Consider the following 16603-nt stretch of genomic DNA (forward strand, 5'->3'; position numbering starts at 1 on the left):
TATTCGCAGCAGGTGTTTTGCTCTCTCTTCCCAAGAAAACTGAAATGATGCAATTCAACACTGCATTTCCCCCACCCCTTTTATTTCTTTCCCACCACACACAAAATAGGGATGAAAATCCTAAAGCAAAGAAGCCCATGGGAAGGCTTAATTCTCAATGAACACGCTCGGAATGTAAAACCTGCTCGCTGTCTTCAGCAGAAGCAGCACAGCCACAACAACACAGCAGGGCTTTTATAGTTTTACCACCTGGAAAATGGGAAAAGCTCACCTTGTTACACCATCTCATACTGGTTAGCAGTAATAAACCGGGACAGGCAGCATGCCAGCAGCATCCCGATCAACTGTTCCAGACAAGACAGAGACAGAACAGAACTTAAGTTAAATATATCAATGTGGAGCATTGGTAAACATATAATTCATGTTCCGGAGTTATTATGCACAATGTATTTATGTCCTGTTTTAAAGACTGCTCTAATTAGAAAAACAGCATTAAAATCTGTTATTTTTCTTTGTCAGATTTTCCTCTTGATTTTTGACATTTATTGGACAGACAGCATGCCTTTTTGGTATTTTTTAATCCCGTTGTCAATGTCTGCCAAGCCAGATGTGGATGAATAAACTGATGTGGGTATCAGCTTGTTACAGGCTGTATTTCACTTGCTCCACCCATCAGCCCTTAGAGCTGGTGCCTTTAACTTCTTTATCACTGTGCTATGGAAAAGCTTTCTGATGTCCCACAGTGGTTATGCTTCCTTTACAGCACTGTAGAAATGAGCGCTGTAAATCTGGAAATAAGTTTTTAAAAAGTCGTTCACTATTCCCTTGGCTGTCACTCAGATTATTGAAAACAGATCCCAGGCTTCCACTCATCAATAAGCACTCAGTCTTTTCAATGTTTTGTCTACTGCAATTTCTTAGTGCTTCCTTCATGTGCCAACAGTGTTAATATGCTGTAAATAATTCAACCTCGCTTTTCTCATTGGGGTTGGTCAATTAATTAACTCCTGAGCATATCCAGAGCATGCCTAGGTATGACTGGCTGGCTGCTCATCCAGGAAAAGGATGAATATTTCACTCGCCAGGATTTTGTGTCCCTTCTCCTAGACCAGGCACTGCTCCTTGTTAACACAATCATCATCAAAATCCTCTGTACCAGGCAACTGCTTGATTTGGGCTGGCACCAGCCCAGAGCAAGGCCAAGCCAGGGTTAACTCAAATCTGGATAAACTGTTTCCTGCCTTTAAGATGTCACAGTCCTTGTCAGCCCATGCTTCTTTTGCCAGAAGTTTGTTCAGTTTCCTCTTTCAGTGTCCACCAGAGCCCTTCTGGGAATTTCAAAAGGGCACCGAGTCACATTAAAAAGCAGGTTGAACCCTCCTGCTCCCCACATGCACCCCTGATTTTGGCACCAAGGATGACACTGCCTGGATTAGAACTAGATGTGGGGCACTGGTATCAATTCCTGACCAATCTCCTACAAAAACCAAAGCTACCAGGGTCCAGGGGCTGTGTTTTCAGTTGCCAAAATGATATGCGCACAGTGAAAACCCTCCTCAGCTCTGAAAATCTCAGTTGATACCAAGAAGACATTCTAGCCATTTTGTTGCCTTTTCTACTCATCACTGGGAGGATGATTTAATCAATTGCTGAAGGTGTTGCTAAAAACCAACCACATTCTACAGGGTACATGACACTCCTGCAGCTGACTCATGCACTGTTTCTTTAGCTCAGGTGAATTTTGGAGAATGAGATTTCTGTTTTGGACAGTGGTGTGTATTTCTCCATGCTGTGACAGGCTGAGCAGAGTGAGTGCCTCTGGGTGGCCCATTCCCACCTCCTTCACTGTCACTTTTCTGTGTTTGTGGTGACTTTCAGTCTTTCTTTACCTTCCTTGGCTGGACTCAGAAGTTACCTCTCTGCCTCACTGTATTTTTAAGTAAGATAAACTTTGGAGTGTACTTAATCCAAAATATTTTCCCTGAGCAAATTCCTGCCCAGACCCGAATCAGTTCCTCTCTACAATGGCCAAGAATGTATGTAAATTGAAGTTGTTTATTTTTCCCCATCACAAGCACCCAGGTTACAGCCAGTGTTCTTCTCAACCACAATGTGCTGCTTGTATCAGGTTTACAAGGGAAAAGATGCTGTAGCCTCTACAAACAGGAAACCTCAGGCTTTTCTTTCCCCTTTCAACTGGAGCAGACTTTCCCAGACACCTCTAATTAGGGATTCTCCTGTTCTGTACAGGCTGTAACTCCAATAATCAGTGTGTCTAAACTTTGTAGCATCTGCAGGCATGTAATGGTGTTTTGTTTTACTCAGCTCACTCCTAAGACAAGTGGCAGGTTACTCATGAATCTATCTTCATGATCTTTGACCCACTTATTGATTCTTGGCTCTGACCTTAGGCTGGTTTAGACATTTAAATGGTTACAGTGACATAACGTTTAACTCTGTATTTCAAAAATAATGGCATGCATGTCAAGACATTGCACACACATTTTATTCAGCATTTCTAAGTATTACCAGGACATAACAGAGCTATAATAAATATTCTAGAAACACTTTGAATGCATATAAAAACATGTGCTTTTCAATGTGTTGACTTCCACATTTAACCACAAGAGCACTGCTCCTCCTGTAGCCAAAAAGAGGCAATATTGTACTGAGCTGCAGAATTTTCTTCATGGTGCTCTTTCATTACAGGCAGAACTAGAGTCCTCTGCTTTTCAGTCAGGCTAGAGGCTCCCAGACTGCAGCACAAATCAGCACTCTCCACCCTGCCTTGCTCTCTGCATTTGTTCCATCACTTGCCTCCTCTGCTCTTCAGGCAGGAGGAAGCTCCTTATCCTATTGTGCACCAGGTTCCTGCAGCTCCTTTGAAAAACCAGAAGAATTGGAATTAAAGGATTCCCACAAAGAAACTGCTGCTGGGAGCTGCATTCATTTCCCTGCACTCCCATTGCCTCTCAAATGCCCCATCTCAACTTTTATCCACTTATTCATTTATTTGATTTTAGTCTCTTGATTTTTGAGTGCTAAGTTGTCAGACTTGGTTCTGCATTTGTCTTCTCTCTGACTTTTGTCTTTTCTTCCGTTTTTCCCTAAGATTATCGTGGTCTTCTGAGCTATTACATAGAAAGCAAAGAGTCTTCCATAACTTGGTCATGCCACAGGAAACTTGAAAATGCTGACAAATTCTTTGATTTAGGTAAGTGGGAAACCCACTGCCCTCAGGCCACAGGTCATTCCAGCAAGCAGAATTTCTCATTCCAGCAATGCAGTGAATTTCTCATGGTTTCTAGGAGCAATCTCAGGCACATCTTAGTTCTGGGCATTGAAAACCACCCACAGCATATTTTGTAGCAGTCTTATCCCTCCTGTACACATAATAACTGGCTTTTTAATACACTTATTCTGTAGGAGCTACCACTGACTGGAAGCTGTTTTGCATGACATATTTATTACACCTTATTATACTGAAGAGAAAGTAACTGAATTGCAATTTGGATATCCATTTTGTTTTGGGTCTTGGTATTGTCACCATTTTTCATTCTTTGGGAGAATTTCGATAAATAGAAATGTGTTGAGCTAACTTGGAATTCATCAGCACGTCAGGTAAGCCAAAACTGGCAGGGGGGTTAACCCATCAGGAATAATTTTTTAGCTCAATACCTTGTCATATTCTCAAAATGCAAATCTCCAAATGTGCAAGTTCTCTGGCTCTGTTTTAAAAGAGAGAATTTTCTGTGTCACATGTCACTTATTTGAGTCAGCCTCCCGTGCTGTGGTGTGCCTCTGTCACAGGCCCTGCCTCCACACTGAATCCACTGTGATCAGCCTTCAGAAACAGCCCAGGCTTAGACCAGATTTAAGTCACATATTGGGTGCTGATGTGGATCCCTCACCCCTGAGCACGTCCCAGCCTCCCTGTGCTCGGGGAGGAGCTGGAGCAGACGAGGTGGATGGTGTCTGCACCAGAGCTGCCCATGCTGATGCTGACAGTAGAGGGCAGGTGGGTGTTTGAATTATTGAGTTTTCTGCTGGGCTGTTGGGGTCCACTCTGGCTAGCTATGGACCCTTGCCAACACGATAATTCATAGATGAAGGTAAAATATTGAGAAGTGCTCTTCTCCACGTGGGAAACGTTCTCCTTTATTCCAACAGACACACCAGGTGGACAAACCCATGGGAGAAATTCCGTGGTGGCAGGGGACTTTTATACCCCAGGATGGGGACAGAGGGAGAGGTTCACAGCCAGTGGATACCAGTGAGGAGTGGCGAGGGGAGGGGTAACCCAGGGGAGGGACCACCAGGGGGTACTGGGGTGGGCGAGGGAAAGGCCATGAGATGGGGAAAGGGATAACAAACCATGTGATATAACATAAGCTATACAGTGCAATATAAAACTATTCTGTGCCAATTCCCAATCACCCAGTGCAAAAGAACAACTAAATAAACTAGTGCACCTCAACAGGTGCTGCACAGTACAGAGGGTCCATGGCTGCATGGGAATTTCTCTTAGGCTGATGGGACCTGTACATGCCCAACAACTGGTTTGGAGCATTTGGAGAGCAGCTGATTGTCAGTCCCTCAGCACAAAGGGAGTAATGTGGCCTGAACAATGCACTGAACCTCCCCTACTCACAACCCATAAACCCCTCCAGACAGTGTCTCTTGCATTCCTTAAGCCAATGCCTGCACTGTAGTTTTATCTAGGCACAGCTCTCCATCATCTATGCAGTTTGCATAATTTTATTCTCTGTTGGGCACAACACAGCAATAATTTTTCTGCTCTGAAGAGCACCTGCTAAATGGAAATTATTCCAGCTGGAAGTGAACATTGGCATCCAAGTCCAAAAACCATCAAATTTTATTTTATTGTTATTATTTCAAACCCGAGGAGCAGATCAGACAAGGTCAGCAACACAGTGGTTTTTGTAAGAACTCTTGACTCTGATGGGGAGGTCTGTGCCAGGCCTGTAAGATTTGCAATGCCATTACATCAGCTTTCCCTATTTCTGGGCATCAGCACATTCCCCATGCTAGTCAACACCTAACAAATCACGTGAAGGAAAGGCCCTTGAGCATGCTTTACTGTAGAAGAGCAACCTGATTTAATTTGTCTTTTATTTAGATTAAACCTATTCTCAATAGGAACAGCAAAACCTTGCCTACAGCTGGAGCCCTGCCTGGCATTACTGCCAGCCACATTAACCTGAAATCAATTTGTAAACACTGCCCCTAATTGGGCCCAGCAAAACAGATTACTCAGTAAATTACAACTGGCTGCCTTCTATTCTTCACAGCCTGGGAGAGCTGTGTTTTTCCCCTCTGCAGCCTCTCTCTTTTCTTTTTTAGAAGTCTGCTAACACCCCAAGCAGCTGTTTATGTCCTCACAGTGCCAGAGCCCAGTGCCTGGACTGGGGAGTGACATCCCCACCTGGCAGCAGGGCTCCTGGTGCCACCAGCAGCTTGGGATGCCAACACCACACCAAAACCCACCTGGTTTTCCCCCTCAGCCACAGGGACAAAGTGCCTTGCAGCCCTTGCTGCTTGCAGCCTGCCTGAAACACCCATTAAATGCTTTCAAGCACTATTGGTCCTGAATTTTTCCCCCAGCACTATATTTTACAATTCTACTCGTCTCGTTTTTCTTTTGGATAGCTTTACAGGAGGCATTTTAAGAGATGCTTTAGAGCCTTCTGGCTATCTAGAACCCAAACTGAAACCTGAGCCTGGAGTCCTATAGCAGCAATCAAGCCATAATCAAGGCTGGAGAAGATTATCAATGCTGTCACCATTCAACAAGAATTAGAATAGCCTATTAAAAAAAAAAAAACCCTGACCTTCCCTTGTCCATGCACAAACAGCTCCAGACTGTTCACCTTTTCTGGATCCCTGACAGGCAGGCACATGCTCTGTTGTGATAAACCAACATTTCCACCCACACCAAACCCCAGGCTGCTCACATCCAACACCTTGGCTACAGGGCATCAGGCCTCCAGATATGCCCAAGGCAGGGCAGTCAGCCAGTCTGAGAGAATTTTAGGGCTCCCTCAGGCTGTGTGCATGCTGATGGAGAGGATGTGGGGGCCACTTTCCACACAGCTTGGGGGCAGTTTTGAATTGTGCACATTTCTCTCTCTCTCATTTCTGCGTGTTTCCAGCAGAGTCCTTGCTGTGACACATGAAGTGACTGGTATAAAGGAACATCTTGTTGAAAGATGCAGGTGTTTTCCTGCCCCTTCTTGACCAGAACAATCTGACCAGAGCTATACTTCCCCCAGTTCCTGTCTACATAAATGCAGTTTGGATATCATGGAGCAGAAAACCCCTGCTCAGCTGTTTTGTTGCTCTCCTGCCACACTCTTTTTGGTGCAGACAAGGAGTTGGTTTAACAATCTGATTTTGGTAGACTTAACATTTCTCACTGTTCAGTGTTAAAGGGAAAATAAATAAAATTGGTCACAAAGTGTCCGCTCCAGGTCCAGGATGGGGAGGCCTGAGGCTGCAATCTTTGAATTCTTGAGTCCTTTAAGAACAAATAAGAGTACTTAGAAGATAGAAGCCTACCCAAACAATGGATAAGCTATTTGTCTTCTTAGCATTTATGCTCCATTTAAGCCAATGTTTTATTGGGTTAACCTCTATTTGACCCAGTGCAGGGACAAGTTGTTTTCCTTGAGCTAGTCATTAGCTCAACCGTAACTGATATTCCCAAGGAGAAACTTCATTTAAGTTGAAAAAAAGAAAATCAATGAACAGATGACCTCAGGACTAATGAGCATGCTGAGTTCAGTCCCTTTCCATAATCCTTCCTTCCTTGGAAGTCCAGGTAAGGAAAAACAGGAGAAAAGAAAAGAGGAGAAGGGGAGTGTTTGTGTACTCACCTGTGAGAATGCAATCCCAAAAGCCACTCCAGCTATGATTCCCATATTTGTCTCCATAAAACTGGTCACCAAGTCATAACAACCCTGGAAAACAAACATCATCATTCTTTGCACTGACCTTCCCTGCCATGAATGCATACATACAAATTTCTCATTCAGAATGAACTCTGGCTAGACAATATTTCTGCTGTAATTTCCAACAGCGTCACTTTTTCTTAAAAAATAGCAATTCTGAGTGAATGATGTGGAGTTGTGACAAAACCAATCACTTTTAGAAACAAATGCATTTCGATACTTTTAAAATCTAAATGTGATGTTGCACTCATTTTTATGTGTCTTTTTAAAGGAAGTCAGTTAAAAAACAATATAGCTTTGACCTGAAACCAAACCAGTAACAATACACCAATGTTATAATACAATACAGATGTCAAAAATGAATAAATGATGCTCATTTCCTAATACTCTAGATATTTAATAAAGTGTCCCTTGAGGCATTCTGCTTGCCTTTACCCATCAAAGGACTCCAGCCAAGGCACTGAACAGCATGTAACTTTAAACCATGTAACAAAGTTATCAAGGGTTTTTTTATGAATTTTCTTGGTTCATTTGCCCTTGGACATAAAATTCCCTGTCCTGCTCCCCAAACTGAATTTTCCCTCTGCTGACTTGCTTGCTCAGGCCTCAATTCACAGCTCAGACTGGGGCCAGAGGACTCATGTACAATATCTGCCCTTCTCTTGGATAGACTTTTTTGAGATTTCCCCCCCCCCAGTACAATAATGTTTGCCAAGTTTCTCCCCTCACCTATTTGACCCCTCAAAAAAGCATTTGAAGTTATTTCCTACTTTGTGGTGCCTAATTTAATCTAAACATGTGACTTGATATGTGAAGAAAAACAGAAACATGGCATCAAAACCATTACACGTCTCCTTTTTCTTTCATTATTAACCCCCATTATCTGTCCCCACAATCCAAAGTCACTGCTCAGCCCTTTTTGCCACCTTCCTCAAATAACCAACACTCTGGCTTAAAACCAGTCCCGAAGAGTTTTATACATTATATCTTTATCCACTTGATCAGATATTGGGAAACTCAGAAATAGCAGTGAGTTGCCTTTCCCAGCTTGGATTCCTGCCCCATAAGAGAGAAGTGTCTCCACATTTCACCTACACCCTCCTCATCCTGCAAGCACTGTAAGAACTCTTGATGGCCTCAGAGCATCAGGTGCTTGTAAAAAATAACAGCGAGAAGGACAAACAGTGTTCTTTATTTCAGACAGGCCATTCATTAAATAAATTGTACCATTTCTTTAACTTCTTTTATAACATCGCAAGACATTGAATCCTGAGAATAATGAAGTGCTGAACCTAGAGTAGCTGAGGACCAGCACAGCGGGTCCTGATTAATTTCTGAAATGTTTATGTGTACATATCAACTGTGTTTTACCACAGTGTACAGTAAGTCTGATTCTAGATTGCTTATTTAACCCATCAAGCAACTATAGTTTGTGTGCTTTACATGTTACGCAATGAGATTAGATTTCTCAAGCAGCATTTTCGTTCTGTCTGACATGGCTTAATGCTCTCCCAGCTCTTCTGAAACCTATTCTGTTGAAGAGCCTTCGAGAGATGCAACACCAAAGCACAGTGGTAATTTGAGGAGACAGAAGATCTTGTCAACAAAACATGCAATGGCAGAGTTTTGATCACCCTCCTCACTTGAAGACTCTGTTTTCCCAAGCCACAATAATCTGTTTTCTGAAGAACTTTGCTTACATATGGCTCTGTTGCTCATGGAACACCCACTGCATTACAGGACAGAAGTGTCTGAAGCACCTCTGGGTGCTGATCAGAGATCCAGAGCACAGAAGGGACAGTTCACAAAGCACCTGATCTTTCTTGACTCCATGCATCTGTTCCTTTCTTAAGATTTTAGAGAGAAATAGTTCTTGAGGTTTCTTGGTAAAGAACTGTGATTAAAAGCACTAGATGAACATTAATTAGCTAATCCTAAAGACAGCCCTTAAAGTTAGGTATTAGTGCTGTCTGAGATGAAGAAACAGAGAGCCTAAATAATTAACCCAAGGTCACTAAGCAAGTTAGGGTCAGAAATGGCAAAGAAAATCCAGGAATGCTGTCATTTAGTCCTGTAATTATATTATTAGTTTAATCCTCTTTGGTTAATTCATTAGTAGTCCTCAGAAACTGCTAGTAATTTGATTAGCTCATAGAGAACTCGTTTTTCTGACAGTTTTGCAAGATCCACCAAAAGATATAATCCAAATATACTTCTCCACAGTCATGGTGAGATGGGTCTTCCACAACACAGGCAATACATATTTTACTTTTTCTCCAACACTCAGAGAGCAAAGGGCCTGTTTCCAAGATGAGCAAGGGGCTTGGGTCAGAGGCAATGATGTTTGGTATCTATCTGAAGTGAAAGGATAGGGCCAAACAACATTTTCTCCTTCTTGCTTTTTATTCCCATGCACCTTTCAGAAGCATCCCACTTTGTTCAAATGTCTGGGACAACTCCAAGATCTCAAAACAGCTGAACAGAAATCTGCAACTTTTGATTTTCAGTGGCTAATGTCAGAAAATGAGACAAAACCATACGAACTTCCAAACATCCAAATTTCCTCTAGGTAATTAAATTAAGTAATTGCTTGCTATTTCCTGAAGAACCAGCAGTGCTTTTCTGTTGGGTGACTTGTGCATTTGACAGGAGAGCAAGGAGCAAGAATGGCTGGAAATGTGTTATAGCCCTGGACTAGCACTCACCGATCCCTCAGGCACTTCCTACAATCCAGCAGGCATCCTGAGACATGAGGAACTCCCAGGTGGACAGGGATTTCCCTGAGCAGGCAGAGCAAGCCTGGCGCTTGGGGGAAACCCAGATCAGTGCTGGGACTGCCAATGGTACCTGAATGGTTTTGCAGCCAGGAAAGGTTTGGAGTGCAGGGCTGTGCTGAACTGCAAAGCTGCTGGAACACCAGCCACAGCAGAGAGCTGGAAAGCTTCTCCTGCTGGGAAGGGAGCAGAAGCAGAGGCTCAGGGTGGGCTGCCCAGGAGGCACCATGCCTGTGGGTGCTGGCACAAGCCCTACATCCACCCTGCCCTGCCTCTCACCTTCCTTCCACTTCTACAAAAACATCCAGTTAGTGCAAATTCACAAGGAGCAGCTGAACAGAGAGGCTCACCCTCCATACTCATGCAAGATTACTGTGCTGGTGCTTACTGTGAGTTACTCAACCAATGGACACCACCAACATTCCACACATCTGCAACAAGTGGCTCTCATTAAACCATTGCAAAAAAAAAAAAAAAATAAAGAAAGAAAGGCTTAGTGGAAAATAATCCTCTTGCCTGCCTTTTACAATACATGCCAGAAAATGTTGTCTACTTGACTGGTTTTCAAAGATGTTTCAGGCTGTGCTCAGCCACCAGTCCAACCTTCTGAGTCACAGGTGACTGAGGTGAAAAAGACAGAAACAGAAGAGACAGAGGCATTTCCATATTTCCCCTGTTGTCCTCAGGACTTCTATCTATTTTTTAAATAGATCTCTGAAAATAAAAACAGAAAAGAAAATAATCCTTAAGTCTGACTAAGCTGTGCTGGTACTTAGAATGGTGATTTAGCCACAATTTAGATCATTCCTCTTACCAACAAACTCTTCCCTCTCTTGCAAATCTCAAGTGAGAAAGAATTGATGAAACACTAGCACTTGAAGCAATAACTTGAGTAGCACTTCTTCAGCACAATGTCTAATGCATAGATGCTGCATTGTTTTCTCTTTCTTATTCCCTTTCTTAGCATTTTCTGTATTTTTATTCTCTAATTATTAATTTTCTTCCTGTTCTCCCTACTTGCCTCCTCAATCCTATTTCTGTCTTCCCAACCCACTCCTCCAGGGTTGGGAAAGGGTCACTTTGGCTGGGCTGTGCTTGCAGCCCTACATCTTTAAAGATTTTAACTCACAATAAATGTACCCACCAACCACAGCATTTACTGTCAGTCCTGTGTTTCCTGCTGCATCTGGGATTTGATTTCAGAAAGGCCAGCTCAAAAAAAATGAAGCAAGAGCAGGACCAAGCCCATCCTTACCATCACTCCAGCCTTACTTGCACATTATCAACCAGCCATTTGAAATGAAATGCACCTGCAAGCAGGCATGCACTCCACTGAGGTGCTGGGTGGTGTCACAAGTGCCCCTGGCACAAGGTTGCTGGTACCTTCTGGTTTACTTTAGTGGCAGCCACAGTCATGTTGCGCAGATCCTGAGTGTTGCAGTCGCTGGAGTTCATGCAACAGCTCGTAGGGATGCCGTGCTTGAAGAAGTAAGGGCTGGTGCTCCAGTTGGTGTAGCTCTGAATGCCACAGCAGCTCAGCTGGGAGGGATAAGAGGCAGGTTTAAAACACACAAACAAATAAAACAGAATTAAAACTAGAACAGAATCATCTCAGCCCACTTCATAAGCTCATAATCAAAGTAATGACAGGCCACCTCAAGTTTTGAAAAGCTGATACCACCCCTGCCCCATTAATTACAAAAGTACCAGGGATGTAACTTACAGAACATGGGGGCAGATGACCTACTAAAAGAAGGTATTTTATGAGCAGAACTATTATTTGTAACATTTGACAAAGGTCCAACCACAAACCCATCTTTTTTACTTGATGGTCTGTTAGGCTGGTTTTTTGTTGTTGTTGTTTGTTTACTTTTTTATTTGATTAAACATGACCCTTAAGACCTTAAAGCATTACACAGAATTACATGTAACACATCGAGGTTCAAACTAGTACAAATCAATAAGGTGAAGCCTCACTAACTCACCAAAATAATTTCTAGGACAATTCACTGAGCTGTGAATAGAAAGAGACCATATGTTCACAGGGTGTATCTAGGAAGTCAGCTAGAAAACCCTAAATTGGGAAGGATGTTCTGATTTAGATCCTAAGCTAGAAGTCAGAGATTCAAAAGTAAGAAGTATGTGCTAAATTTTCTGCATGGAAAGGGCTTATAAATGCAGTTCCTGCAAAGAGAGAACTATGAATGAAATGAACATTCTGCTACAACAGAAACACTGAAAAACTACTCAGAACTATTTCGTTTGGGCAACTCCAAGGAACAAAAAATTTAAAATACAGGTTAACATTATATAAACAGACAATTTTATTTAAATAGCAGAATATATTCAGTTTGGAGCACTGCATTAATGTGCTAACCAGGAGAAGCCAGGTTAGAGTACAGTTTCAACCATGCTGAAGGGTCCAACACTACAGTTTTATTTTCTAAAAGTCTGGAAGTCATTGATACAATTACACTGACATTTCAGCCATTCACTGAGTCACAATCATATGTAAAAGGAAATTGGCTCATGGAATTTATTGCAAACTGAAGGAATTACTAGGGCACAGCTTCCAGTGGGAATTTAAATGTGAATTTCATCACTCTGTGTTGTAGTTGGTGGACTTGGTCTCTGGTGGGTGGCATCCCCAGCTGGTTTGGCTGTGCTGTGGCATTTGCTCCTGCCCTGTGCCCTGCTGGAAGGCAAGGCAAGCCCCACTGCCCTGCTACCACCCCTGAGGCTCAGAGAGGCTCTTCTCCACCAAGCTCCTACCCCATCCCTCCAGCACAGCTTTCACTGCCAACCTCAGCAGTTTTCCCTTCCATTTTCCTCTGGGGAAAAAAATGCCCAGCTTTTTTCTTTAACTCACCAGGTCTCCTTTGCCAGCCTCTCACTGCACTTGTGAAGAGAACCGCTGCAGTTTATCAGTGATGCAAGACACAAGATTATAAAACCCTGTCTCATCCAGCTCAAATTTAAAACATTTTATGATCTTATTGGCAAATTCCCTTAGGAACAAGGTGTCTTCTTTAGGAATATACCTGCCCCATAAACCTAATTCAAGATCTGGGACCAACAACAAGCCAGTGGGACAGGCCTTGCCTTTATCAGACAGCTTTTTCATGAAAATTTAGGAATCCTGGGCAAGCACTTCAGCTGAAATACTTTTCCTTTAGATCAGTTTTGCCAGCCTCTATTTGCCTTGCAAATTACAGCTTGCAGATTGAGCCATGAAAACTTCACATTCTGGGATTAAATCCATGCTTTCTCCATTGACTAATTTTTGGTACCCAGTTTTAGACTTACACTTTCCTGTACGTTATCCACTGCATGGCTCCGCTCATCGTTCTTGTTGTAATTCTGGATTGCTTCAGTGTATGTCCTAAGGAAAGTATCCTTGATCTGTGAGGGAAAAAAACCAGCTCACATGAGCAACAAGAAGCACAACATCTGAAGCAGTTTTTGCAGGAAACAAGTGCATTTCCAAATCTCATAACAAGACACCCAAACTAGCCCTTCCCACTTGTTTTTAAAGGTGTTTTTAGAGCTGTCAGAGCTCCCTCTTAACTGTCAGGAATAATTGGTGCCATTTTTCCAGTGGGATATCAGACACAGAAACAAGACGACCTCAGCAAACTGATATGTTTAAAAAAATACTGTAAAATTACTTAGCCTATCAAAAAGGTGTTGATTTATGCTTTTTCCCCCCAAACACTTTGTTCCAGCACTAAGTCTGAAGGAGGCCGCAAGCTTCTCCCTGCTCATGGATGCCAGGTGGGAGCCAAAACTTGTGCAAACACCGTGGGGACATAAGCCAGTGGCACCAAAGTAAGACATAAATCTCCTAACCAGGTATCCCCAGCACCAAAGGGATTTGGGTAAGGAACAAGAGGTCCCTCAGCTGGAGAATGTCAGGAACATCATCAGGAATGGGACTTTGGGTGGGAAAGGGGCTGGGAAGCAGATGATGTGAGCAACCCACATGGCTGGGGCCTTCACAGGAGACTGCCTCTCCCAAAAGGGAGCAGACTGACACTGGAGATGCTGCAGGTTAGGTGGGATGGAATGGGAATCCTCAGCAGGTGGACAGGCACCTCAGCACCTCATTAAAAACAATCCACTGCTTGCAAGGGTGAGCAGCAGAAAACTCTATAGCAATGGAAAAGTCATGTCAAAAGAGGAGACTGGAAAACCAGCTCATACAAAGAGAAGAGACAAGAGGGTCCCTGGGGCTGCTCTGGTTCAGCACCAGTGGCATGTGGGTCCTTGGACTTACAGCCAGACACAGACTGATTAGAGTGGATAAAGCAGGAGTGTTACTACAAATCTAGACCATCACGCTTTTCCAAAGCTTCTTCCTGTCCCAGTTTCCTCCCTCACTCTACTTTTAATCTCTCCTTATTCTCAAGATAGAAATGAAATCCCATCCCACTCCCTCCCCACCCCCTCTCTCCCCCCTGCCCAAGAAAAAAAGATTTACAAAACAGCAAGTCTGGTGTGATGCAGAAGTTGTCTCTACCTTACATAAACTAGCATTTGCCTGGCTGAAAAAGCTGTGTTTAAGAAAAGCATTTAATCTATTTTGCAGCCCTCAGCATATGTAAAAGAGTAAAGAAGATCTTCTATGGTGGACACACAAAACCTGATAGCTTGAGAGTAAATCACCAGGCAGCTGAGGGCAAGAGCTTTGGCTAAATCCCTTCGTTTGGAATGGCACTGGATTTTAAGAGCTGTACAAGTTATTGTTGCACAGCAGCCCCATCCCTGGAGATGTGCTGGAGCTGCTGAGCTCAGTGCCCTGCACATTCCCCACGCTCCAAGGAACTCCTCAGCAGCTCCTGCCCAGGGAGGCACTGCCAGCTGCAAACATTTCCACCCACCACCTTCCAGCTCAGCACATTTCCACCTACCTCGTGGCGAAAGACAAACCCTGAAATGCCAGCCACTAGCTCAGCCAGGAACACCAGGGACAAGAACATGGCATACTGAAAAGGCAGGAGGCAAGAGAAGTCAGAGCATGACAGGCGTTTGTCTCAGCACAGATATTATCACATGAAATGTAACTTCCCCCTCTAGGCACCCTCCAAAGATGTTAAGAAACCAAAGGTCTTTTGGAGGAGATACACAGGTTATGACCTTAATGTAATACATGTGTTTATACAACTCACAACTCATATATATTGCTTAATTACTGGCTTTTCTGACATTTCTGTTCCCACGTTTCTCAGCATTCTTATATAAATTAAAACACACTCACGTGCCAGAGGTGAATCCAACCCCCTCAGGTTTTGATCTTGCAATAAGGAACACAAACAGACCCTGCCTGTTTGCATGGTGCTCTGCTAAGCTCAATATGCTTCCCCAGGTGTTTTGGTTTGTGTTGATCTATCTCACTGCCAGACTGGGATTTGCTGCCTGGTTCCTGAAGTTTCTCCAATGAATGAACTGAAACATTGCCTTCACTGGAAATATTGTCACAGTAACACCAGACATATGCTCCAAATACTTTGCTGAGCCAAGGTCCATATTTGGCTTTAGGTGCAGCATTTGGATCAGGAGCTAAATAAACCTTGAAAACAGAGCTTTTAGTGTAGGCACTCACCAAGTACTAAAAATATATTTAAGCAGAAATAAAGAAGGTAAAGAAAAAATGCAAAGTGGGATAGTAAAATTGAAGTTGTACCTTATTTTCTGGAGGAAAAATTACCTTTTTCCTCCACCTGCTAAGTAACAGTTAATTAAGAAAGCAAATATTTTAAATTAAATTAATTCCTAGCAGGATTTAGTGGAAAAAGGGAAACTCGGCTTTCATGAAAGGCTATTGAGGAAAGGAGCATAATGGTGAAAGCAGAACTAGAAAAAAAAGTGTCCAATTAATGCAGCTGTCAAAACACTGTCTGTTCAGGAGAGAAAAGAAGTTTAGAAATATTTCTTATACGTACAATGAAAATAAACCCACGTACTTGGAACAGCACGTGCTAGTGTTTGTGGCATAGCTTTAAGGAAGTTATGGAGCAGCTAGCAGAGCCTGATTTCTTATGGATTTATATCATCATTCACCTTTTTCCCTTTTTCCATCTGGACTGCAGTGACTCCAGCAAGCCTCTGCACATGCCCTGACAGCCCATCACCAGCAAGAGACAGCAGTGAGGTTCTTGCCAGCTGGCCACCAGCTGATGGAATTGCAGCTGCCACCTCTCCCCTTCCCCTCCCTGCCATCATTTGAGGAAATTAACTCCCTTTAACATGTCTTTTCTTTTTCAAAATGCAATTAAAACTGGAGAAAAGTCAATCCATCTCCTTAGAAAACCAGTCTCAAAATGCTGTAGCAGGAGATGCATTGTACTGTCAAGCCCTTTCTCACAAGTTCAGTGCTTCTCAAGTGCTATTTCCACCCTTCAAATCATTCCTCATGCACGATTTTGCTCCTAAATATGCCTAGAAACAGAGTTTATCGTGTAAGTTTGTTTAACAGGTAGTTATTTTGAATTTTAAAGTAGGCTGGTAAAGTCAGAACAGAGAAACTCATACAGAGAGAGGTTAAAGTGGACTGAAGGACAACAGCTTCCCCTCTGCTCAGCACACCTCGAGCCCCTGCTGCTCTTGAGGTGAGGCCAAACATACTATAAATGCTCTGCTTTTTGGGTTGAATTGTTCTATCCTGGTGAATGTTGGGAGAAAAGAAGGACTGGAGTGCTTTTATGAGGTACCAACTATTCATTCCATAATTTCACATCAGGGTATTACACTGACCCCTTAACATACAGTTCAAAAGAATTTCACATTGATTATGCTTTGGGCATCTTAAATATTGTAAATATATTTATCCATCTGGCTCACAGAAAACCAGAATGATTG

The 16603-nt window shown here is 43.0% G+C and overlaps 1 protein-coding gene across 1 annotated transcript in view; it reads right to left on the reverse strand.

Moving 5' to 3' along the window:
* The window catches only part of TSPAN7 (tetraspanin 7), an 88518-nt gene that overhangs the window by 1205 nt on the left and 70710 nt on the right, over positions 1–16603 (reverse strand). The window contains exons 3-7 of the mRNA XM_039729323.1: positions 14656–14730; positions 13052–13147; positions 11129–11284; positions 6897–6980; positions 272–344 (exon numbers count right to left, since the gene is read on the reverse strand). Coding sequence (XP_039585257.1) covers positions 276–344; positions 6897–6980; positions 11129–11284; positions 13052–13147; positions 14656–14730 — 480 coding nt within the window. The 3' untranslated portion in view covers positions 272–275. The remainder of the gene's footprint in view (positions 1–271; positions 345–6896; positions 6981–11128; positions 11285–13051; positions 13148–14655; positions 14731–16603) is intronic.

Source organism: Passer montanus, unplaced genomic scaffold (genome assembly GCF_014805655.1).
Source record: "Passer montanus isolate IOZ18808 unplaced genomic scaffold, ASM1480565v1 scaffold69, whole genome shotgun sequence".
NCBI classification, from domain to species: domain Eukaryota; kingdom Metazoa; phylum Chordata; class Aves; order Passeriformes; family Passeridae; genus Passer; species Passer montanus.